The 23,478-nt window shown below is 66.4% G+C and overlaps 1 protein-coding gene across 10 annotated transcripts; it reads right to left on the bottom strand.

The window, feature by feature from the left end:
- Nucleotides 1–93: 93 nt before the first annotated feature.
- Nucleotides 94–22,471, bottom strand: ELN (elastin). 10 transcript variants are annotated; one of them, XM_086763118.1, is made up of 34 exons: nt 22,306–22,471; nt 16,836–16,889; nt 16,361–16,387; nt 16,169–16,201; nt 14,944–14,988; nt 14,268–14,360; nt 13,598–13,663; nt 13,465–13,512; nt 12,331–12,402; nt 12,102–12,128; nt 11,844–11,915; nt 9,009–9,035; nt 8,435–8,503; nt 8,095–8,139; nt 7,875–7,958; nt 7,737–7,784; nt 6,766–6,870; nt 6,628–6,675; nt 5,066–5,278; nt 4,926–4,985; nt 4,579–4,770; nt 4,408–4,467; nt 3,590–3,727; nt 3,322–3,375; nt 2,958–3,092; nt 2,739–2,786; nt 2,271–2,318; nt 2,039–2,098; nt 1,654–1,680; nt 1,520–1,546; nt 1,227–1,268; nt 1,002–1,031; nt 840–890; nt 94–733 (listed from the first exon to the last, which is right to left on the bottom strand). In XM_086763118.1, exons 1-34 carry the CDS (start codon nt 22,382–22,384, stop codon nt 684–686), a joined length of 2,277 nt encoding a protein of 758 aa, XP_086619244.1. In that variant the 5' UTR covers nt 22,385–22,471; the 3' UTR covers nt 94–683. The 10 variants fall into 10 exon arrangements, with proteins under 10 accessions (XP_086619244.1, XP_086619246.1, XP_086619247.1 ...); XM_086763120.1 differs by having other exon boundaries at nt 2,039–2,069; nt 2,272–2,318; XM_086763121.1 differs by lacking the exon at nt 1,227–1,268.
- Between the last annotated feature and the right edge of the window lie 1,007 nt (nt 22,472–23,478).

The raw sequence follows: 23,478 nt of genomic DNA, 5'->3' as shown, positions 1-23,478 counted from the left end.
CACGGGGCACAAGACAGGGCCAGCGCTGCCCCCCACGCTGGGCCACGCGTCACCGCCGCCACGGGGAGGGGGACAGGGATGCAGGAGCCAGAGTCCTTTAAAAACTTGTCCTTTATTAGTCTGTCGGAAGCGAGTCCCTCTGCACAGGGCGTCCCACCCAGTTATAGCAAAGTGAGTAACATGAAGGGACCGAGCCCCTCCCGCCCGCGGCCCCCCCAGGCCAGGGGGACACAGGGACCAGGGGGCCCCCAAGGCGAGGGGGACAGCCCCCCACACACACAGCCCCTCGCTGCCGGAACCCCCTTCCCTCCAATGTGGGGTGCCCCTCATCCTGCCCCACCCCGCACCATGGGGTCAGCTCTGGGGCTGGGGATGGGGGTGACACCCCAAGAGCCCCCCCTCCCCCCGAAATCCCACAGGGAGCGATAGCACCAAGGGGGATGGCTGCTCCCCGCAGTTTATTCCGCGCTCCCTGCTGGGACGGAGGGGTTCGGGGGGGGGGACATGGGCGCTGCCGGAGGCGCGGGGTCCCTCCTGGGAACGTGGGGCCGGGGATGGCCCCGGGATGGGAGGAGGGTCCGGGGTTTTGGGGAGGGGGGCGGTTTCTCAGCTTTGCTTGGGATTTACATTCTGGACCATGCAGTAGCACCAAAGTTCATGAGGTCATCGGTGACGGCGGACGGTTACTTCCGCTTCCTCCCGCAGTACTTCCCTTGTGCACAGGCCACGCCGCCTGGGGGGGGGATGCACAGGGTGAGCCCCCACCTTGCACCCCCCAATCCGTGGGGAGTGGCTGGGAGAAGGGCAGGGGGTGCAGGTCACCCCGCAGCAGCGCTCACCTCTGAAGCCCAGGGCACCCAGGGCTCCTCCGAAGGTCTTGGGGGGCTTCCCTGTGGGGGGGAGGCAGAGCAGGGTGAGTGGGACCCCCATCCCACTGGGTGCATGGGAGATATGCACGCCCCCCACCCCAAAAGCGCCCCACTCAGGGCATGGGCACTCACCGGCGAATCCCAGCTGGCCGGCGACCCCGCCTGAAAGGAGAGTGAAGCCCTCAGCACCCACCAGGCACCCACACGGCCCTGCCCCACACCCCCCCTCTGAGAACCCACCCCCCAACCCCGGGTCCCGTGTCCCCGTGCTCCGTGGGCTGCGTGTGACCCCGTGAGCCAGCCAGGCTCCGAGATGCGCCCCCGACGCATGCCAAGGTGCCGAGCCGGGGAAGGTACCTGGAAATATCGGTGACACGCCGAAGCCGGGAACTCCAACCCCTGGGGAAAAAGCGACAGCCGGTGACAGCCGGTGACAGCGGTGCCACCCCAGCCCTGCCTGCCTGGGGACACCCCGCCTGGGGACACCCCAGGAGCCGCTGCAAAAGCCCGTGTCCCCGTGGAGTGACCCGCCTGGTTTTGGGGAGCTGCCCCTGGAGAATGGACAGCAGCAGGCTGGGGACAGCAAGCGGGGACAAGCGTGGCGTGGCAGGTGACACGGTCCCGCCCCAGCCCCGAACCGTGGCACTCACCTGGCTGTAGCCCTCCAACACCAAAACCTGCGGGATGGGAGAGCCTTGGTGAGGGCGGGGACTGGGACAGGGATGGGGACAGGGGTGGGGGTCACCCCTCCAGCCCCCCCGACCGGAGCACCCCTGTTCCTTACCTGGCTTGGGAGGTTTCCCAACAGCTCCTGGATATAAAATTCCTGTGTCAGAGAGGGGCAAAAGCGCAGCCCCCACCGGGGCTCGCTGCCCCCACAGTGACCCTGCTACGATCCCGGAGAGTCCCCAGGCAGGGACCTGCATCCCCGGACGCTGGGGACGTGGTACAGTACCGTCTCTGTCCCCACGGCACGGGCACTGCAGGGCACGGTGACAGCGCAGCATGGGACCGCGCCGTGGGAGCAGGAGGGGACAAGAGCCACCCTGCATCCCCCGCATCCCGTAAATCCCCTTTCCTTTGCGGCACCGTGCCAGCATGCCGCTGCTGTTTCGCTCCCTGTACCCCAGCCCTGCAGACCCCCCGCGCCAGGGGCCAGCGTCACTCACCAGCACCAAGCCCACCGACTCCAAGGCCACCAATTCCAAGGCCACCAACTCCAAGGCCACCTACAAGGGGACTCCGGGTGAGCACCAATGGGGGAGCATCCGATCCACTCCTCGCCCAGTCCCACGTGTGCCCATCCTTCCTCGGGCAGCCCCCGGTCCCCCTGTGCCCCGGGTGGGCACCCCTCTGCCCACACATCCCCGCTCCCCGGGCTCAGCTCCTGCCAGCGCCTACCTGGGATCCCCCCGACACCGACCCCTGGGACTCCAGCCCCGGGAACACCTGCCGGAGAGAGAGAGACCATTAACACCCGTCCCCCACAGCCCGGCACCCACAGCTTGGGGTGCACCCCCAGCCAGTGCTCGAGCCACTGAGGTGGCCCTGCACCCATCCTGGGCGTCCCCGGCACCCATCTCACAGCACCCACAGCACGAAGAGCCGGAGAGGGCTCACCCTCCGCACGGCAGAGCAGGAGATAAACGTCCCCAGCGAGCCCAGGGGAGGGGGCATGGGTGGCACTTCGCACCCACGGGTGGCCCTTCGCACCCGCAGGTGACCTCATGCCACATCCCACGCCTGGGCCAGGGCACCAACGGGGCATGCAGGGGACGCGAAGCGAGGCCAGTGCCCCGACAGCCACGCCAGGAGGGTGCCTGGCGATGGCCCGAGGTGGACCTGGGGGAGGGAGGCAGAGACACCTACCGAATTTGGGAGGTTTAGCACCAGGCTGCACCCCTACTTGGGGGATACCTGCAAAGCGAACGAGGGCACTGTGGTTAGGACAGTCACCCCTGCCACCATCCCTTGTCCCGCCTACATCCCCCTCCCCAGCACCCCTCCATGTGGCTCGGTGGCTTTTAGCATCCCCCATCATCACCGTCCCCAAGCGGGTCCCCGGCCGGGGTGTGACGAAGCGCATACCTGCTCCGGGGAGGATGCCAGTACCGGGAACCCCCACACCCGGCACCACTCCGGGCACGACGCCGACGCCGGGCGTCACTCCTGGCACCCCAGCAACGCCGGGCACCACACCTGGCACCCCTCCCACCCCGGCACCTGCAGAGAGAGGGGGTGAGGCAGCGTGGGGGTAATCCCTGCGTGATCCCCCTGCTCCCGTGGGATGGTGTGCCCGGTGTGGGGTGCCCACCCTCAAAGTCCCCCAGCTCCCCCTGGACCAGACTGCGCCATGCCAGGGTTTGCGGGGAGACCCCAGGCGCCCGCCGGCTGGGTAGGGCTGCCTGCTGCGGGCTGAGCCGCAAGTGGTGGGCTTCTCCAGCCAACTCACCGAACTTGGCTGCCTTCGCTGCTGCTTTTGCTGCTGCGGATGGAACTCCGACCCCTGAGTGGAGACAGCGAGAGGGGGGTCAGTGTCCCCAGGGGGGGTCCTATCCAGCAACGCTGGGCAGAGCCCACCCCTCTTGCCTCGTCTGCATCCCCCAAGAGATGGCCGTGAGTTGACGGAGACCACCGATGTCGTCCTCAAGCCTGTCCTACCCCAGACCTGCCCCTGCACCAGCCAGGCTGCCACCACCGCCCGCCTTCCTCCTCCTCACCTGGGACACCTCCAACACCGGGAGCCAGGGCACCCACTCCAGGAGCCAGGCCACCTATGCCAGGAGCCAGGCCACCTACACCAGGAGCCAGGGCACCAACACCAGGAGCCAGGGCACCCACGCCAGGAGCCAGTCCGCCTGCTCGTGCAAGAAGAAAGAAGGATTTGGGGCTTCGGCTGAGGAAGAGAGGTGGTGGAAGGAGCCAGCTGAAAATGCATGGCAGGCTGGGGTGGGTGGATGGCTTGGTGGGATGGGAGAGTGGATGGATGGTGGGATGGATGGGTGGGTGGGTGGGTGGATGGATGCACGGACAATGGGATGGATGGTGGGATGGATGAATGGATGGTGGGATGGTAGAGTGGATGGATGGTGGGACGGATGGATGATGGCACGGATGAATGGGTGGGTGGTTTGATGATGGGTGAGTGGATGGATGATGGATGGATGGCAGAGTGAATGGATGATGGGATGGATAGATGGATGGAGATGTGGATGGATGGACAGAAGGATGTTGAGATGGCTGCCTGGCTGATGGTGTGGATGGGTGGGTAGAGGGGAGGGTGAACAGAGGGATGTATGAGAAGGTGCATGGATGGTGGACCTAGGGCCCTCCATGCAGACCAGCTCTCCAGACAGCATCCCCTGACCCAACCAGGACCTCATCCCACGTACAGCCCTGCAGAGACCTCATCCCTCGCCCTGACCCACAGGGGCCCTGTGCAGCGCCAGGCCTCAGCCCCGATGAGAGGAGCAGCCTGGGGTGGAAAGGCAGCAGGAGAGAGGACACGTGGGATGACCCCGGAGAGAACCCAGCTTACCGTACTTGGCTGCTTTGGCGGCTGCTTTGGCAGCAGCGGCAGCCGCTGGAGCTCCAACTCCTGGAGGAGAAGGGAAGCGTGAGGGGCAGTGATGGGCCATGGTGGCCTCACCAGCACCCCTCAGCCAGCATCACTGGGGACATCCCGAGTGTCCCTTAGAGACCACCTCACCTGGTACGACTCCGGGCACCAGACCGGGCACGCCGACACCGGGCACACCAACTCCGGGCACACCAACTCCGGGTACCCCAACTCCGGGTACCCCAACTCCGGGCACGCCAACTCCGGGCACGCCGACGCCAGGCACGCCAACTCCGGGCACGCCGACACCGGGCACGCCGACGCCAGGCACACGCCCTGCTCCTGCAGAGAGGTTTAGGGATGTGGCCGAGCAGGCAGGCTCTGCAGGCGGGGGTCCCGCTGCCCTCCCCACCATCCGCAGCACCAGGGGTGCCCCCCACCTTGCCCATTTGCAAGCATCCCTCCTCCCTCCCTGGGAAAGGATGACGGTGACTCACCAAACGCCGCGGCTTTCGCTGCAGCCTTCGCCGCGGCCGCCGCAGCATCTGGGACACCCACTGTGGGGACAAAAAGGAGCGAGTTAGGGGCCAGTGAGGCCAGCGCCACCCCATCGGCTTGTGCCAGCCCATCCACTCACCTCCGACGCCAGGCACCACGCCAGGAACCCCAGCCACGCCAGGAACGCCAGGAACGCCGGGCACGCCGGGAACGCCGGGCACACCAGGGACACCAGGGACACCGGGAACGCCAGGGACACCGGGAACGCCAGGGACACCAGGGACGCCAGGGACGCCAGGGACACCAGGGACGCCAGGGACGCCAGGGACGCCAGGGACGCCGACGCCAGCTCCTACAGGCAACAAGAGGCAAGAAGTTAGATCTCGTTGCAGCAACAGTTGAGAGGTGGGACCTCGTCACTGGGCTGCTCTCGTCATCGGGCTGTCCACCACCTCATCCCAGGGGAGAGCTGCAGCAGTGCAGGGGAGGGACTGGTCCCGTGTCCGCCCCTGCGAGGGTGGTAAATCTGCCGTTGTAAAAGAGAGGCTGGGAAGTCACCAGCACGGGGAACCATGATGATCCTCATCATCACAGAGGGCTCCAGGGGATGTTCACCGTGGGGACATCAAGCCTTGCAGCCAAACAGGCCACGGAGAAGAAGTGGCTGGTGGTCGCCAGGAAGGGCTGGGTGCCTTGGGCACTGGCCAGACTGGGAAGCTTCCCCAGGCAGTGACAGCCTTGACCCGCCGGCCCTCTTCAGTGCCACAGGGACCAGCATCAGGTCACTTCTGAAGGGATGAGTGCCAGGGGGGTTGTCATCATGGCCCCCCGCTTGGCAGGTGCCTGACACCCCAGGACAGACACACACCCATTAAACTGGCGCTGCCACATTTCTCCCTAGATCCCATCCTTCCCTGGGCACGTGGTGGGATTTTTTTCCAGGTGAGGCGGAAGAGAAATGGCAGAAATGCCCAGCAACAGTTTAGCCCTCAAAGGAAACGTGCCACCGAGCGCGGCTCTGCCCAAGGGACTCTCAGGGCTCTGCAGCAATGGTGCAGGAGAAGGTCCTGGGACGTGGCCGTGTAACGCCTGCAGTGCCTTTCGGAGCAGCACATGGATCCCCCAGCCCTTCGTGGAGCTTCGGGGCCACCTCTGCCTCCTCTCCATGCCCAGCTTCCCTGCTTGGCCATGTCCCTCGTCCCCTCCAGGCTCCTCCTGGCTGGAACTCCCGTGGGGTGGTTATGCCTGCTGGGCAGCTGGGTCGAATGCACTTGCTGGATCCCAACGGGTTTTTGGAAGGCAGTGACCCTGGGCAGGGGTCCCTCTGCCCATCTGGACAGCAAGGCTGAGCCCTGGGTGAGGTCTGCTGGTGGAAAAATGGATTTGGAAGAAAACTCAAGGATTCAGCCAAGGTCCAAGGACATGAGTTCCATCTCCGCTGTTCACCCTCATGAAGCAGCCTCCAGAAGCCCCAGAGGAGGAGAGCATCCTGCCCTGGGGACCAAGCCAAGCCCGGATGGAGGAGCTGGGAGAGCTGGGAGCTGGACTGGGTGCATCCCATCCCCGGATGCTTTACCCGTAATGCCATCAGGAGAGGTCCCCAGGGGAGACCTGCCTTCCTGGGGGGACCCTCGGTGCCACGGGTAGGGAGGGTCAGCAAGGGTCCCTGGGGAGCTGCCGGGGAGCACGTACAGCACGTACCATACTTAGCTGCCTTTGCTGCCGCCGCTGCTGCCGGCTTCCCAACTCCTGGGGACAAGGGAGAGAGGGACCCTCAGCCACCAGCCCCCATGGCCCCTGCAGAGCCAGGCGGTGGGGACGAGGGCCTTGGGAAGTCACCTGCCACCCCGGGGACACCTCCGACACCGGGCACCAAGCCGGGGACACCGCCAACGCCGGGCACGACGCCTGGGATGCCGCCAACCCCGGGTACCGCCCCTGGACCTGGAGGGAAACAGAGCAGTCAGATTTCCCCCAAAACACCCTGTGCCATGCTGGTGGGGACATGGGGACATGGTCTGCCCCGACATCACGGGAGGCTCCGGGGTACCTGGCTTTGAGGTGAGTTCTCCACATCTTCCAAACACACTGCTCAGGATACCAGGGGTGCACCCAGGCAGGGGATCCCCAGCTCCCCGCACCCAACACGAGGGTCTGGAGCCCACCCAGCAATCCAGGAGCTCGTAGACCCCCGAGGTCTCCCAAGGCCGCGGTTGTAGACCCCAGCTGCGCCGGGGGCTGCTGCCTTTCCTCTGGATGCTCCAAGGAGCAGTTGTTCGCTACTCGCGTTTCTCCCGCGAAGCAGCCAGTGAGGGGAGCAGCGAACACGAGAGCTGCAGCAGCAAGCGTGTCCCTTCACTAACGAACGACAGTTCGTTACAGGCACCATCTCCCCGCCGGAGCCCAGAGCAGTGAAACCGCATCTCTGATGGAGCAGCCGCATCACAGGGCAGCCTGTAAGCCCTCCGGCCACGCCGAAAAAGCCGCTTTTTGCAAACCAGGCTTTGCAACGTCCCAGCCTGGCTCTCCCAACAGCCTTTTGGGAGCTGCCCCCCGAGGGGACGAAGCCCCTCTGCACCCCCGTGGGAGGTTTCACACCTTTGCTGCCTTCCGCTCACAGCAGAGCGGCTTTGCCTCACCCTGAGCTTTGGGCAAGGAGCCACTGGAGCCGGGGCAGGGGTCTGGGGCTGGGATAGCACCCCCAGAGATGGGGCAGGGGGTGCTGGGCCAGGCGGTGGAGCCACGCAACGCCTGGCACTGATGCACGGCTCTGCCACAGCCCGAGAGCGAGCAGGCGGCGGGGAACTCACCAAAAGCTCCCGCCTTCGCCGCCGCCTTCGCCGCCGCTGCTGCCGCCGCTGCCGGGGTAGCAGGAGAGAGTCAGGGGTGCAGGATGACAGGAGGTGACCCTCCCCGAGCCCCAGAGCTGAACCCCGCCACCGCCTCACCTCCGGCTCCTGGGACAACGCCGACGCCGGGTACCACCCCGCCGACTCCCGGTATGGCGCCAGCCCCGGGCAGGACACCGGCTCCTGGCACAGGGGAGGAGGGAATGGTCAGCTCAGTTATGCGGGGCCACCACCAGCATCCCCCAGCCTGGGACGGAGCAAGGGAGCAGCCGCCCACCGGGGAGATGGGTGGTGGCTGTGCCTGCAGAGGGGGACTCACCAAATTTTGCTGCTGCTTTCGCTGCCGCCGCCTGTGCTCCGACTCCTGGGGAAGGACATGGGCGACCGCTGAGGTCCTGAGACCGTTCCCACCTCAACTCCCCCATCCCGCAGGGACCCTGGGGACCTGCCCCTCCTGTCAGCATCCACCCCCCTCTGCTTTGGGAGGTGATGCACCTCTCCGGGCTGTTGCTGGGGTGACATTGCCACCCTGGGGCCACCAGACAGCCAGGCAGTGCCCAACACCCCATCCGAGGATCGGTAAAGTGAACAGGGTGCCTTGTCCCCCCTCCATGCCCATGCCAGCCCCCCACCCTGGGGTAGCCCGGAAGGGAGCCTACCTGTCCCAGTGGGGTACCCTGCCTTTCCTGCTGCCCCGATGCCGACTCCTAAGGGGCCGGGCCCGAAGCCTGCAATCACAAACAGAAAGGCAGAGCCAGGTCAGGCACTGGCCCCGGGAAGGGCGGCGAGGCAGACGGAGCAGCTCCCGTGGCCTGAAGGATCTCTCCCCACTGGCGTCGAGGGATGTAGGGGGGATGCCAGAGCCAGGTCCTCCCCAGTTGAGATGTCAGTTCAAACACGCCTGCCTGGGCCGGCCGCAGCCCAGGACATGTTCTAGCAGAGGGCCAGCCAGCCAGCCGACGCTGCCGGTGCCACGGCATGCCTGCGGATTAATGGTACCCAGCACCGCGGCGCGGGATGCCAGGAGAGCCAGCTTGCTCCCAGTTGGGTCCACAGGCACCACGGCAGAACGATGCACGGGTTCCCTGAGGGACCACCTCACCCGGAGAGCGGGATGCCCATCACACCGCCCCAGGGGTTGGTGCCCACGAGGCCATGGCGGCAGCTGGCAGAGCCACGAGGAGCTACGACCGCGGAGCGAGGGCTACGAGCACTCACCGCAGGGCAGCTTACCATTGGTGTAGGGCAATCCATAGCCACCTGGAGAGGAGAGAAGGTGGCAGGTTAGCACCTGGCTGCCGGTGGCCGTGCCCCCTCTGCCCCGCGGTGTAGCCCCTCTCTGCCAGCCGGCTGTGGCGGCATCAGACCTCAGGGCTCCTTCCGTCGGGATGGGAAAGCCTCCAGGATACAACCCCCCATGATGGAGCTGGCCCAGGAGATGCTCTTCTCCATCACCTTGGAAGCAGCGGCTCCAAAAAGAGCCACCCGCGCTCCGCCCCATGCCGAGGGCTGTGGTGCCCAAAGCTGTGTTTGAGGGAGCCTCCCGTGACCGCGCTTCGGTGGGGGATCCCCTGAGACCCCTGCGGTGAGAGCTGTACCCAGCTGGCTGCACCACGTTCAGCTCCAAATGAAAGATTTTAATTGGAATCAGGGCTCGGGAGCCTCCGCTGAAACGTGACCTCGTTAGGATGTCAGCGCGAAGGGACGGGGAGGGATTATGTGCAGGAACATCACGGCTGGGGAAACATCTCCTTGTGAAAGAGCGGGATCTCACTGTTTGGGATGGCACGGGGATGCCCGTGACTCGGTGGGGACCGTGGGCTTGGGAGCTGGCAGCGGCCTGAGGAGGGGCGATGGGCTGCCATATCCCCAGTGGGGACAGCTTGAGCAGCACATAGGGTGAAGGGGGTCCCACACCAAGCCCTCCTGCCTTGCGGGCAGGGCGGGGATGCAGCTGCCTGCAGCCAGAACGGGACTGCTCATGGCAAAGCATCTCCTTGAGCGTGGGATGCCATCCCCTCCCGCCAGCCCGCATGTGGGGACCAGATTTCCCTCCACCCTGCCAGGCTGTCGCATTGTGTCCCACTCCAGCACGGCGCTGCTGGAAGGCGGAGGCTTTCCAGGCTGCGGTGGCTGTGAGCCGTGCCAGGTGTTCCCCACCTCAGGGTCCCCCCTGGCCCATCCTGGGGCACCTCATCAGCATCTCGCTCACCCCAAAGCTGCGGAAGGGTCCAGTACTGGGTTACACAGGTGGAGGTGACTCCACGGGTCAAGAGTCCAAGCCCTTGGGTCTCCAAGGGTTTTGCCAGGTCCAAGCCCCAGCTCCACACCACCCTCAGCCAGATGTGAGAGCAGCCCATGCCCTGGGGCTGTGCGCACCCATCCTGCGCTGGGGAACAGTCCCCATCTCTACAGCATCGAGGGGGACCCTGATTTCAGCCAGAGCTTCAGGCTGAGCACCCCGTGAGCAGGGTGACCCCGAGGTCCCCTCCCGAGCTGGGATAGCAGGAGCTGGCCAGGGCATTTGGAGTAAATCATCCAAAAAGGAGACTTTCCACTGAAAACATTATTTTCCCCACTGTCCCCTCATCCCCTCTTGGCCCCAGCTGGGGCACAGCACAGGGGATGCGGGGACGTGTGGGAGCCCCCAGGTCTGTCTGCAGCATCAAACCGAGAGCCTCAACAGCCAGCCTGGTGTGTTCCCACACTGCTGGCCCCAAGCCCTCAGAGGTGACAAACTAGCATCCCCCGGCACCTCGGGAAGGACCGGGGTGCCAGGCAGCACCCAGCGGCTGAAACCACAGCTGGGGACACCACCACTGTCCTGCTGGTCCCCGCAAGAGGCACAATGCACTGATGGGGCTCCTGGCCAAGGGGATGGGTGCCTTCCCTGATTTATCTAACAAAGGCTCCCCAAAAAGTGGGTCAGCCGGCAGCGGTGTCCCATCCAGGCTGCGGGCCACTGGTGGGGCCACAGCGGGATGGAGCCAGGCACGGCCGCGCCATGCGCCGGCGGTTTGCTCTCCGCACCGGGCACCCCATGAAAGGCGGTTTGGGGCCGGGCTGCGGCTGGGAAGCCAGACGGTATCCGATGGCGGCGGGGCCGCGTCGCCCTAACGAGCATAACTCGGCCTCTGCGAGAGGAAGCCGGAGCGGGCCAAGTATTTTTGCCGTCGTTTGCAGCAGTGGGCCCTGGCGGGGGGAAGCCGGCAGAGCTGCTGGGGCTGGCGCCCGTGCTGGCGTGGGACCCGCTCCCCGGGGGTGGGCTCCCCCCAACAAGTCTTTCCTGCCTGCAGCAGCTTGGTTTGGCCAGTGGGAAAGCACCTGTGGAGCTACTTGTGTGCCGGCACCCTGGGGGTACTTGGTCAGATCTGGCTGCCCAGCTCCTCAGGGATGCTCTCGGCACCAGCAAGCCAGTGGCATCGCCCTTGGAGGGCACAGCACCTGGTACCGGCTGCCCAGCACCGCGTGGGCACGGCCGGCTGGCAGCGGGCAGAGCTGGAACCCGGCGCAGGGCTGGGAGATGGAGGTGTCCCAGCCTGGGAAAGGGGTGCTGAGCACCCTCAGGCTTCCCTGGGCCGGGGCTGAGCCTCGTCTGGGCAGGCAATGGGGAGAGAAACCTGCCTGGAGCTCCATCCCCACTGCCCGCCTGCTGTTGGTGGCTCGGCTAGAGCTCCCTGAGCCGGGACACCTGGCCCAGGTGACCGCCCGGTGATGCCCAGCACAGCCCCAGCAGCCCCAGAGAGCAGACGGTCACTTGCCCAGGGTGGCCTGGCCCAAAGCACGTCCCCAGAACATGCCCTGTCCTACCTTACAACAGCCAGAGAGAGGCACAGCATCGTCCCTGGGCTGGGGGCAAGAGCCTGCCCCGCCGGCAGCTGCCCTGGGCGCTGCTGCTGAACTCACCCCCCTCGCTCTGTCCTGCTGTCCCCGGGGCCAGCACCAGCACCGCCAGGTCCAGGGGACCCGGGGGCACCGCCGCTAAGCCCTGGGGTGCGGCGGGTCCTTCTCCTGGTGCTGCTGGGGGGGTTCCTTCACCCCCTCGCCCCGTTGGCTGTGGCAGCTTACCTGGGAGCTTAGGAGCTTTGATGGGATACCCCAGAGGGACACCAGGCTGCTGACCTCCAAAACCTCCCAGTCCTGCAAAGCCAACAGCAGACTCTCACCTGGAGCCCGCGCAAGAGGGGGGTGCCCCGGGGCACCCCGGGAGAGGAGAGCGGGTGGCTTGGAAAGCCCTGAGGCATCTTCCGGCGTGGGGAGGTCACGGCTGTGATGAAAAGACTTGGGAAGGAAGAGAAGGACGGACGAGAGAGATGGGACACTCACCAGGGATCCCTGCAAAGGCTCCTGCTCCTAGGGACAAACACAACGGCACCTGTGTGAGCCTCAGGTCCCAACTGGCCGGCGCAGGCTCGCCCCCGTGCCCCGTGGGGCAGCCACCCCAAAGGAAGGGCTGGACCCAGCCCCAGTGGGATGGGGATGAGGGCAGAGCTGGAGCCAGCCCCAGCCCCACACACCACCCCAGCATCCCCAGGGACCAGGTCCAGGGACCTACCTGGACCTTTCGGCTTGACTCCAGCACCAGTGGGTACCCCAGGCAGCACCCCTACGCCAGGGAAGCGCACGCCTGCGGCAGAGACCGGAGGGGCCAGGTGAGTGCAGTGGGGCATCGTGGTGTTGCCGGCACCCGAGACCCCTGCACCCAGCTCCCAAATCCTTGTTACCTATCTCTGGCTCAGCACCAACCCTTGTACATGGGACAGGGCACCCTCATCCCTCCAGGAGCTTGCTGGGACCCCCCATGCCAGCGTCCCCGCACCCCCTCGGGCAGAGCCGCCGGGGAGGGGTTTGCTCCAGCCCTGGGGCTGCCGGTGCTCGGGGGGGGAGCAGGGCTGCCCACACCGGAGCTCGAGGTGCCTGTGGGGTACACAGCACCCATGGGTGGGTCCCACTCGTGACAGCAAGGCAGCAGGGTGCCCTCAGCCCAGCGCTGCTCCCCGTCCCGGTGTGCTGCGGTGGCTTTGCGCAAGCTGAGGCTTTTTGGGGAGCAGGCAGGGGGGGTCTTGACTGCTGACCCCGACCCTCCAGGGGCAACAGGCAGCACTTTGGCCTCGCACCCATTTGGGTTGGGTTTTTGGTGTTGAGCATTTTTTTGGTTTGCTCTGCCCCCCTCCCGCCCCCCCCACCTTTTACAAATGTCTTTCATTATAACTCACGCGTTTTCCGACATGGAAAAGACATTCCTGACCAGCAACACACTTCTCCTTCTGACAGTGTCGAAACATCTTGTTTTCACAAGTTTTCCTCCCCCAAATTACTTTGCAGTGAGGAATTCCTCTCCCCCTGCCACCTCCTCCCCCTCCTTCTCACGCCGCCTTTGGCCGGGCCCTGGCACGCTCCGTGCCAGCTCCTCTCCCGACGCCGACGCCGCCCGCTCCCACGGAGCTTGGCGCAAGACCCCCGGAGAGGCTGGGTCCTCCCACCTTTGGCGCGGTGTAAATGTCGCTGCGCAAGGGTTTGGAAATGGTGGGCACGGGTGACGGGACAGGCAGGCGGGCAGCACGGGGCTCTGCCCGCCCAGGGTGCAGCCGGCTACAGGGCTATCGGCTCAAACTGGGGTGCTGCTGGTGAGGCAGGGACCCCCTCGGAGATCGGGACGCTGCCAGTGGGGTGAGGACCCCCGACTCACCTGCGCCAGGGAGTACGCCGCCTGGGAAAGCTCCAGGAATCCCAGCACCTGCCAGGCGAGAGGAAAGCAAGGATGAGCGCCCAGCCAGAGCCCTTCCCCGCCCCGGCCCCTCACTTCGGGGCCGCGCACCTACCTGGTATTTTGGGGGGTTTCGCTGCCGCGCCAACCCCGGGCTGCACCCCGCCCGGTACCACAGCACCTGCAGGCAGCAGAGACCCCCTGAGCCCTGGCGCGCCGGCTCCTGCCCACCCTGGCAGGCGTGGGGACGTGTCTGCCCTGGGCCCGGCTCTGCTGGGGACTGCGAGACCCCAAGGCCACTCTTCCTATCTCTGGAGACCCTGAGGCCACCAGGACCACCAATTCCATCCGCACCACCAGTGCCAGCACCTGGAGGCACTGGGAAGAGGAGCGCGCCAGCGTGAGATGCCGCTGCTGGGCTACGGGTGGCTGGAACGATGCCAAGGGAAGGGACAAACGCAGGGCAGCTCTTGGGGGGCGAAGGGGACGCCCCGAGGCAGCGCCGGGGATAGGTCCCCCAGACCCGGGCACAGAGACCAGGCAGCTCCATGCTCTCCGCTCCTGGGGGCCAGAACTTGGGCCGGCGCCCGTTTCTCAGCACGCCGAGGTGTGCCGGGATCCCTCCGCATCCACGGCGATTCCCGTGAGAGCGGCACCTCCCGCTCACGGCCCTCCGGCTCCAGCGGGAAAGCTCTCCGAACCCGGGCACCCAGGGGACACCAGGGGTCCCTGGGGGCTGCCCAAGCCCTTGGCAGTGCCATGGCCCAGCGTCGCTTGGCACTCACCAGCTTTGGCAGCAGCCTTCAGCGCGGCAGCGGAGGGAGCGCCAGGGAAGACCCCGCCGGGGAAGACACCTCCAGGAAAGAGACCCGCAGCACCTGCAGGGAAGAGAACAACCAGCGTGAGCATCCCCAAAAAGCAGCTGGTGAGAAGGTGTCCTGCTCTTCATGGTGGGCGCAGGGGGTGGTGAGCTGAGGGGGCTGCGCGGGGGTGCCGGGGGCTGGCGTGAGGCTGGGCAAGGCGATGGTTAAGCAGGCGCTGACCTCTCCTGCACTGGCTTCTCCCTGCGTCCCCCCCAAATACCTGTCCCCACCAACATCCCACCACTCACCAGCTACACCCACGCCACCCAGGGCACCCTGCGGTATCACTGGCCACTGCATACTCGGGCCACGTGCGGGGACTGTCCCCTTGCTGCAGACCCCGTGGGGACCCCGTGTCCCTTCTCGTCTATCACTGCTTGGGGTCACCCAGCTGTGGTTAACACCATGACACTGGGGAGCACAGGGCTGCCCGTCGGTGGCTGCCGGTCCCTCAGGCACCCAGCCCGGCTGGGACCCACCAGGGAGGCTGCAGAGAGCGCGCGGTGGGGACGAGCCGTGTGCTGTCCCCAAGGTGGGTGCCTGGGGACATCGTCCTGGGGACAGTCAGGAGCGGGGGTGGCCGGTGGCCTGTGCTCACCTGGCTGCAGGCCAAGTGGGCCGAGTCCCCCGAGGCCTCCGACCCCTGGAAAAAGAAGTGGGGTGAAGCAAGGGTTGGGGAGGACACGACTGGGACCAGAGGAGCAGGAGCGTCCCACTTGCACCATCCTGGTGGGACAGGAGCGTGCCCCAGGGACGGGTGACAAACGTGCCCGTCAGCGCCCTGGTCCCCTGTCCCGTCCCTTTCTGCCTCGCCTGCCCCCCACCCCGCCAGGCCACGAGGGGACAGAGCCGAAATGTTTATGGCTGAGGAATGAGTCCCTCTGGCTCCGGCCAGCGCTGCCTTCCAACATCTGGGGCTAATCAGCCCTCGCTCCCTCCAGGCGCAAATTCCACTGCCTTTGGCTCAGGGCACGGACACCGCTCCGGCTGGGCCTTCACGGCCGCGCCGCGTTTGGTTTTAATTACGCCGAAATAAAGGGCCTTGTTTTTCTTTCCACGAGCTGAAATCTGAGTAAACGGAGGTTGCCGGCCTCCGCCTCGGGCTGGCGCTCCCGCCGCGCAGACGGGCCGGCTCGGGGGGCCAAGGGGTGCCACGGGTACCCCTGGGGCGGGCGGGCAGGCAGGGGAGGCCAGGGTCTGCATCCGAAAGAGCATCTCTCCCTGCGCCTCGATGGGCGTCTCTGCAGGCACCGCACGTGCCCCCTGCGCCCTCCCAGTCATGCCCCAGGCTTGGTGCCCTCGGGCTGTGCATCCTCCTGCCAGCACCCCATCTCTCTCCTGGTGATGCCTCCTCTGATCCCCTCCTTTCCAGGCCTGACAACCCCCAGCGTGGGCTGCGGGAGCCCCAGCAAAAGCTGCTCAGCCATGAATGCAGGCAGGCGGAGGTGCTGCCAGCTTCTCGCAGGCACTGGCTCCCGGCGGGGCTGAGCGAGCGTTACCCGGCTTGGCATCGTCCCGAGGAGCTTCGCCGCAGGTTTGCAGGCAGCCAGCACCCCGAAAGGCTGGTCTGTGGGGGCTGGAGGGGAGAGGGCGGCGTGCTGAAGCTGAGGGAGGAGGGAGGAAGGCTCCCTGGAGGCGACAGGGGCTTGGCGGGGGTTAGCGTGGCAGGGCAGGGCGGCAAGTGCCGGCTGCTGCGTGCCTTGGCCATGGGGTAGACGTCCCCTTGGCCATGGGGGAGAAACACGAGGGCAACAGGGATCGGGAAGCGTCCTGGCCACTAGCATGGCCGGAGATGGTTTGAGAGCCGAGGAAAGGCTTCTTACCTGGTTTGAGAGGTTTACCTCCAGCCCCGAGTCCTAGGGGAGAGCGAGAGGAGAGGGGTCAGAGCCACCCTTCCTCCGAGCCCACCCCGAGGTGGGGGGACAGACCCCCTGCCTGCCAGGGGATAGCTCTGCCAGGGTGCTGCCCCCCTCCCTGTCCCAGCGCGTTCAGGGTGAAGGGGTCCCAGCACTCACCTGCTCCCAAACCACCGACCCCAGCACCTGCGAGCAACAGCACACTTAGCATTCATCCCTGCCGGCACCCGCTGCCCACCCACCCACACCTGCCTCCCAGGGGTCTGTGGGGAGAAAGAGAGGGTCACAAGGGTGCAAAGGGATGGGGCATCCCCTCCCCAGGATGTCCCCAAGCTTTTGGCTGAAACACTGGGGACAGGCTGTGACCTCTGAGCACCTCTTTGGCCAGGGCTTGGCAGGGTGCAGGTGCCAGCGCTGGGCTAGTGACCCCCAGTGTAAGCCTGGCACTGTCCCCACGCCGTGGGGCTGGCCCTGGGGCAGCCTCCCAGGGCTGAGTGGCCAGGCAGGGTGTCCCCATGTCCCCTCATCCCGGCTGGCAGGTCCCCAGCCCTCCGTGCTGGCACCCCCCAGGCACCTGCTCCATCCCCCCCCAAGCAGAGTGATGCTGCCCTCAAGGCCCCCTGGACCTCCTTACCTGGGAACAAGGCTCCTCCTGGGACCCCCACTCCCGGAATAGCACCAGGGACCCCTGCAAGAGAAGAGACCCCCATTAAAATCCTCCCAAGGAGGAAGGGGCACCTGCTGAGACCCTGTGGAGGGGGTGGAATGCAGAGCCCTGCGGGGGGCTGTGGGGCAGGTCGCTGCCTTTCCTTGCCCACCACGGTTTCCCCAGTGTGACAGTGGCGGCAGAGGTGGCCCAGCCGGGAGCCGGGAAGGATGTCTTGGCGGAGCTGTCAGCGGGACTTGGTCCTGCACCGGACGGAGGGAGGGCCACGGGGCTGGCATGGAGCTGATCCAGCTGGCATCCAGCTCTGCCTCCCAAAACCTGTCCGTACCACAGCCAGCACCGTCTCCATCAGCTCCACGGGGCTCTGAGGTGGGGTCGGACAGACGGGTCCATGCCTGGTCACACACGGCAGGGTGAGGCTGTACCAGTTCATCCCCACTGGTCCCAGCCAACCCTGCGAGTGCTCGGCTGCGGCTGCCCCATGCCCACGCTGCCCGTCCCCCCTTGCCCTGCCTGCTGAGGGACAGTCAGGGATGAGCTAGCCCAGGCCCACAGGACTGGGGGGCAGGACGAGGGGGACAGTGCTGAAACCCACCAAAACCACCTGCGCCCCTCCGCCCATCTCTGCGAAGTTGAGATAAGCGCCCAGGTCCCATGGCTTTCCAGAGCATCCTGTGCTCGGTCACCAGGGTGATGTTTGGGGGCTGGTTTGGACCCCGGGGAAGGTCTGTGTCCTGCAGGCCACGAGGCAGCCGTCCCCTGGACGGTCCCCCCTGCCCCATCGGGGCCGTGGATGGGGTGGAGGCTTGAAGGTGGGTTCATGGCACAAGGAGGTTGCAACGCGGAGGGATGAGCTGCACTTTTGGCTGGAGCACGTTCTTGGCACTGAGGTGGGGGGGGCTGCCATAGGATTTGCAGGATTTGCCAGCCCCCGCCCCTCCCAGCAAGCTGCACCCAGCTCTCCTGCCTGCTCCGGGCAGAGGGGGTGGGGTTCAGGGCAGCGGGGCACTGGGGCTGGGACGGGAGGAGCTGCTGCCCTGCCCCAAAGCTGCAGTGGCCTCCCCAGCACCCCGACCAGGGTGGGGGGGACGGGCACCCCCAGGAGCTGGGTGCCAGGGAAGCCAGTGCGGGCACGTGCCAGTGGGTGGCGGAGCTGGCAGATTGCAAGGGGGGAGACACGGTGCTGCGCATCTCTTCTCTGTCTCAGATGCGGTGCAAACTCTGGGGGTCCCCAGAGTGTAGCCCCCCGCTTCTCCCCAACAGCTGCAGGGCCAAGGGTGTCCCCCCTGTCACCTGTGTCCCCCACCCCCCAGGGCACCTGGGATGGACCCCAGCCCAGCCGCACAGAGAGACCGGGCGCCGGCATGCGCCCACACGTGTGTCAGAACACACATGCGTGCAGGAGGGGTGTCAGGCAGAGGAGGTGCTGGGACACACGACAGGCAGGACGCACACCTACAAACCCGTTGGGACCCGCACGCACACCCGCGCCCAGCACACAGCCCCAGCGATGCCAAAGGGCTCAGCCCTGCACCCCCAAAACCACCTCCCAGGACCCTGCCGGGGCCAAGGGTCAGATCCGGCCCTGGAGCAGCCGGTGTCCCTTGGAGTGACAGGGACACGCACTCGGCCACCGCTCCGGCCAGCTCACCCCTCCGGCACGGCACAGCCCAGCCCGGCTGCCGGCCAGGGGTTTACGGAGCGGCTCTTTTTCCCGGCACATTCCCCCGCCCACTCCCCCCAGCTTGGAAAAACAAATCTCAACTTCTTGCCTGTTTCCAAACAAACTCCGAGCGGCCGCACATCGCTCGGCCTCCCCCACCCGCCCCGCTGGGAGGGGACGCCCCGCCGGTACAGGGATCGAGAGCCGGCGGGACGGCCGGGATCCAGGAGGGGACCCCCACGCTGCATCCCCCACCAAGCAGGAGGGTCCCAGCCCCCCAGCTTCAGCCCCCACATCTAGGCAATGATTCTGGTGCTGGGGTGATGCCGGTGACGCCCGCACAAGCGCTGCCCAGCAGAGACCCCCCCGGGGAAAGCAGGATGAGGCGGGATGCCTCACAGCCTTCCTGGGATGCGTGGGGATCCTGGAAAAGTCCAGGGGACCCCTGCCCGCAGCCACCGCTGCCCTACTCTGCCCTTCATCGGTGTCATCCTCCTGGGAGCTGCGGACCCTGGCAGGGGGGTCCCACTGCAGTGCCACTATCGCTGCCCCCTCCCCGGGCACCGTCCCTGGGCTGAGGCGCTGCGCCCATCCCAGCGCCTCGGGTCAGGTTCGCAGCTCCCGGAGGATTTCAGAGGATGTGTGGGTCCATCAACCACCTCCTTGCCCAGAGCAGGAGGCCGAGGGGGTCAGCAAGCCTTGGCAGGAGCCTGGATGGCCGGGGAGTGGCGGGATGGCTCGAGCAGGGATGCGGCACGGCTTTGGGGAGCCGAGGCATAGCAGGAAGCTGCTCCCCCCTTGCTGCTCTCCCTGGCCACCTCTGATGCCGAAGGCGGCCAGCTCGGTGCTGCTCATGAAGCTCTTTTACAGGCTGTCTTGGCTTTACAAGCAGAGCCAGGCCAGGCCTGGGGGCACAGGGGTCACCCTGGTGTCACCAGCCCCCCCATCAGCTGCACCACCACAGCTCGGGCTTTGACAGCAGCCCATGCGCCCTGGCTACACCGCGGGCTCCCCAAGGCCACGCCGTGCTACGGCAATCGCTCTCTGGCTGGTCTCCCTTCTTCCCCGTCCCTCTCCCTCCCCAGCCCTGGGGCAGGAGCCCGTAGCCCAGCTCGGGGCTGCCCTGCGCAGCGTGCCCCTCCTTGGCCTCTCCATCCCTCGGTGCATCGGGGAAAAGCCCAGTCACCGGCCTCCCCGCACTGGAGGAGTTCCACGCTGCCTCTGCCCCTGGTTCGAGCCTGCTGGGACCCCGGGAAGGGGGATTGCTCCTGGCTCCCAGTTTGTCTCCCAGGTGGGGGCTGGCTATAAGCCTGCGGGGCACGGGGCTGGCCCCCAGCACCCACCCCAGGGCCGGAGAAATTGCACCCACATCTGCAGCCCCAGCTGGAGTGGGGGTGAACCCCGGAGGTGCTCAGGAGCTGGTGTGGAGCCTCATTTATAGAAACCGGACTTTTTCCTCCCTAACTCTGTTCCGTAGGTCGCTATTTTCAACATCCACGCTATCCTGTGCTATTTCTGGTTGACCACATTTTGTGTCATCCGCACCGTTTTCACCTGCACCACTACTTGCAGCTCTCTTCCCAAGCCAGAAATGCCGATGTTTTCTCTGTTCGACACCTTATTTTCCCCTCCTTCCGAGACCGAGACAGGGCTGCGCTGCAGGACGCGAGCTCGCACCCTCGCCAGGCGGCCGAACCTCGGACCCTCGCCGCGCTCCCTGCATCCGTGGGCGACAGCTCCCGGAGGAGCCTCAGCGTGTAACCGCTGCAGCTATTTCCCCTCTTCCCTCACGCTGCTGTTTTCTTTCTCTTGCGCGAATTGGTTTTGGAAACATGCGGTCTCCAAGCAACTTTGAAGCCATGTTGCATCCCAGCCTGGGCTTGCTGGTAGCAGCTTGGGGTGGGGGGGCATCTGCTGTCAAGACCCTGGCCCCTCTCCAGCCCCACGAGACTCCAGCTTTCATCTCCCAGTGCCGGCGGACAAGCTGCACTCTGCAAGTTGTTTGAGGAGTGAGCAGTCCCAGTAAGCCGTCTGGGAAGGGGAGATGCCATCCCAGCCCTGCAACTGGAGCTACTGGCCCTGGGCCACGCTGGGGGCTCTGGGTGCCCTCAGAGGGTCTCCACAGTGCCCAGGCTTGGGAGGCCAGTGCCACCCACCCGCGCTGCCCCTCGTGATCCCCGAGCTTGCAGGGCTGGGACCCCTTGGGGTCCCTCTGGTCCCCCCTGGGGGTGTCGCTCCTGGGGGAGGATCCCTGGGAAACACTGGTGTGGGGATGGAAGCACGGATGCCCCCTCCAAAGGCTGGGACACGCTGTGCTTGGCATCTTTTAGGGAAACATACAGCAGCTCCCCCCCCCACCAAACAGCAGCCTGGGTCCAGCCGTGCGTGTCCCCATGGTGCCCAGTACAACCCTGCTCCCTTGGGATCCCGTCCCTGGGAGCTTCCCGCTGCCATGCTGCAGAGACACTGGTTGCTCCGCCATGGGAGGCGTTCTCCGGTGTCCCCATCAGCCCCGGGACCATCTCCAAGGCCAGGGCCACCTCCTATGTAAGCCACTTCCCAAACCAGCAAACACGCCTGGAGACCGAGCCAGGGACTGCGGTGGGACCAGCAGCCCCAAATCACTCGGGAAATGCCGCCTCTGCCCATCGCGCGCCCTCCACAGCACGACGCGGGGTGACCAACAGCCGGCGGTGGCTGTCCCATCCCTGACCCCCCCGTCCCCACCGCGCAGACTCCTGCCCAGTTTGGCCGTTAGAGAGGGACATAAATCTGTGCTCGGGGCTGCTCCCCCTCCCTCTGCGCGTGCCCGTGGCCCAAACACGGGACGCCAGCCGCCGTTCTGCGGGCAGGCACCTGCTGCGCTTGGCCTCTTCGGCTGCGTCACACAGCACCATGCGGCACGCACCGCTGTGCTGGCTTTCACCTCCCCGCCCCGGCAGCGGGTTTGCCGTACATGCGTGTGCGTGTGCGTGTGCTGGGGGTGTCACGCAGCCCCTGCCGCTGGCCGGTCCCTCACCGTGACCTGTGCCATGCACTGCTGGATGGACCTGACACTGGTGACACAAGGGCAAGGAGAACGGCGCGGGGGCCACCCCGGACACCCAGAGCCTGCGATCCAGGCGGGTCGAGCTGCTCCGCAAGCCGCACCAGCCCGCAGGCTGTGTCCCGGCCACACACTGCGCAGCAGCTCGCACACATCGACCGGGAGGCACGCACGCTCCCGCAGCCCCTCCAGCTCACACTGCCACCGCACCGGGGCGGGTGACGGGTACCAGCTCCCCCAGACCCTCGCACTTGTAAGCCCCGTGGGAGCTGGGGGCTGCCCCCCACAGCCCTCCTGCCTGCGTGTCCCCAAGCTTTGTGTGTCCCCAGTCTCTGCTGTCCCCAAGCTTTGCATGTCCTCAAGCCTCCAGTGTCCCCAAGTTTTGCGTGTCCCCAAGTTTTGTGTGTCCCCAAGCCTCTCGCCGGAACATAGCCCCCCGCAGGCTCCTCCCAACAAGCGAGTGGCGCAGCAGTGCCATTCCCGGACTGCCCTGTGTCACCCCTCTCCGTGACATCCCGCCCCACCCAGGCACGCCACATGGGTTTGGGGGGCAAGGAGCCCTCCGGGGAGGTGGCACCCGGGGGGGCTGCCCTCCCACCCTCGGGGATGTCCCCAAGGCGGGCAAGGGGGCTGCCTGTCCCTGCCTAGGGACACGCAGGCGTGGGGCTGAGCCCCACGGAGGGTCCCGCAGAGCCGGGCTAAGGGGAGGGAGGATTTTCTGTCCTTACCTCCTTGCTGAGAAGCCGGGAGGAGGGAGAGGAGGAGGAGGACTCCGGGGAGGAGGGGTGCAGCTGCCCGCCTTGCCATCTCTTGAAGCAATGCCCCCGTGCTCCCGCAGGCAGTGTGTTTTATCCCGGAGCTGCTTAATCGTTGCTTCCAAGGATGCGAGGGGAAGGGGAGGGGGGGCTGGGGGGGGAGTGGAAGGAGGGAGGGGAAAAAGAGAGGGAGAAGGGGGGAGAGAGGCACAGGACACTACGTCATGAAGAAAGGGCAAACACACACAAGCCTCTCCAGCCGATTGGGCTGGCTGGCTGGTTATTTTTTCTTTTTTTTTTTTTTCCTCTTTTTTTTTTTTTTTTTTTTCAAATTCCTCTCCCTCTCAGCTTTCTCCAATCCGGGCGCGCCTCTGCCAAAAAAGCTGGAAGGGGCGGGGGGGCGCAGCTGCCAAGACGGCCCAGGGTGGCGGGGCGAGGGCAGGGTGGGAGGGGCTGCGTCCACCCCACCGGGTGCCCGCGTGGCTCCGGGGGGTTTGGTGCCCCGGGGTGGCACCGGGGGAGAGGGGGGGTCCTCGCATCCCAGGTGGCAAATTGGGGGGGGGGTGGTGGGGACCGCTGGGTAAAGGGATGGGGGGGGTCTGGGGGTGCGAGCGGAGCGTCGAGCGAGAAGCCGACGGGGGCAGGGAAGGGGGCCCCGTGCCCGGTGCCCAGTGCCCAGTGCCAGGTGCCAGGTGTCCGGTACCCGGAGCCCAGTGTCCGGTGCCCGGTGGCCAATGCCCGATATCTGGTACCCGGTGCCCGGTGCTCGGTATCCGCTGGCCGGTACTCGGAGCCCGGTGCCCGCTGCCCGGTGCCCGGTGCCCGCTGCCCGGTGTCCGGTGCGGTGCCGCCGGTGGCCGTTAGGTGGCGGACGCGGGGTATCCGGCCACGGCCGGGACCCTGAAACCGAGCGGTTTTGGAGAAAAAATGTGCTTGAAAGCCGGGAGCGGAGCCCCCTCCCCGGCCCCGGGGTGTCCTGGGGACACGCAGCGTCCAGCCCCGGCTGGTGGCTAGCGATGGCCACCGCGGCCACCAGCCACCTTCAGAGCCCCGGGTCACTGAGGCGGCTTGCTCCCCTCTTTCCAGCACATTCGGGACTCCCCCGTCAGCCTCTCACCCCTGGGTTGGGGCCGGTGCGACCCCCAG

This window comes from Chlamydotis macqueenii, chromosome 19 (genome assembly GCF_036417535.1).
Source record: "Chlamydotis macqueenii isolate bChlMac1 chromosome 19, bChlMac1.mat, whole genome shotgun sequence".
NCBI lineage: Eukaryota > Metazoa > Chordata > Aves > Otidiformes > Otididae > Chlamydotis > Chlamydotis macqueenii.
Note: the sequence above shows the minus strand (reverse complement) of the source record. Positions and strands in the feature narration are given on the sequence as shown.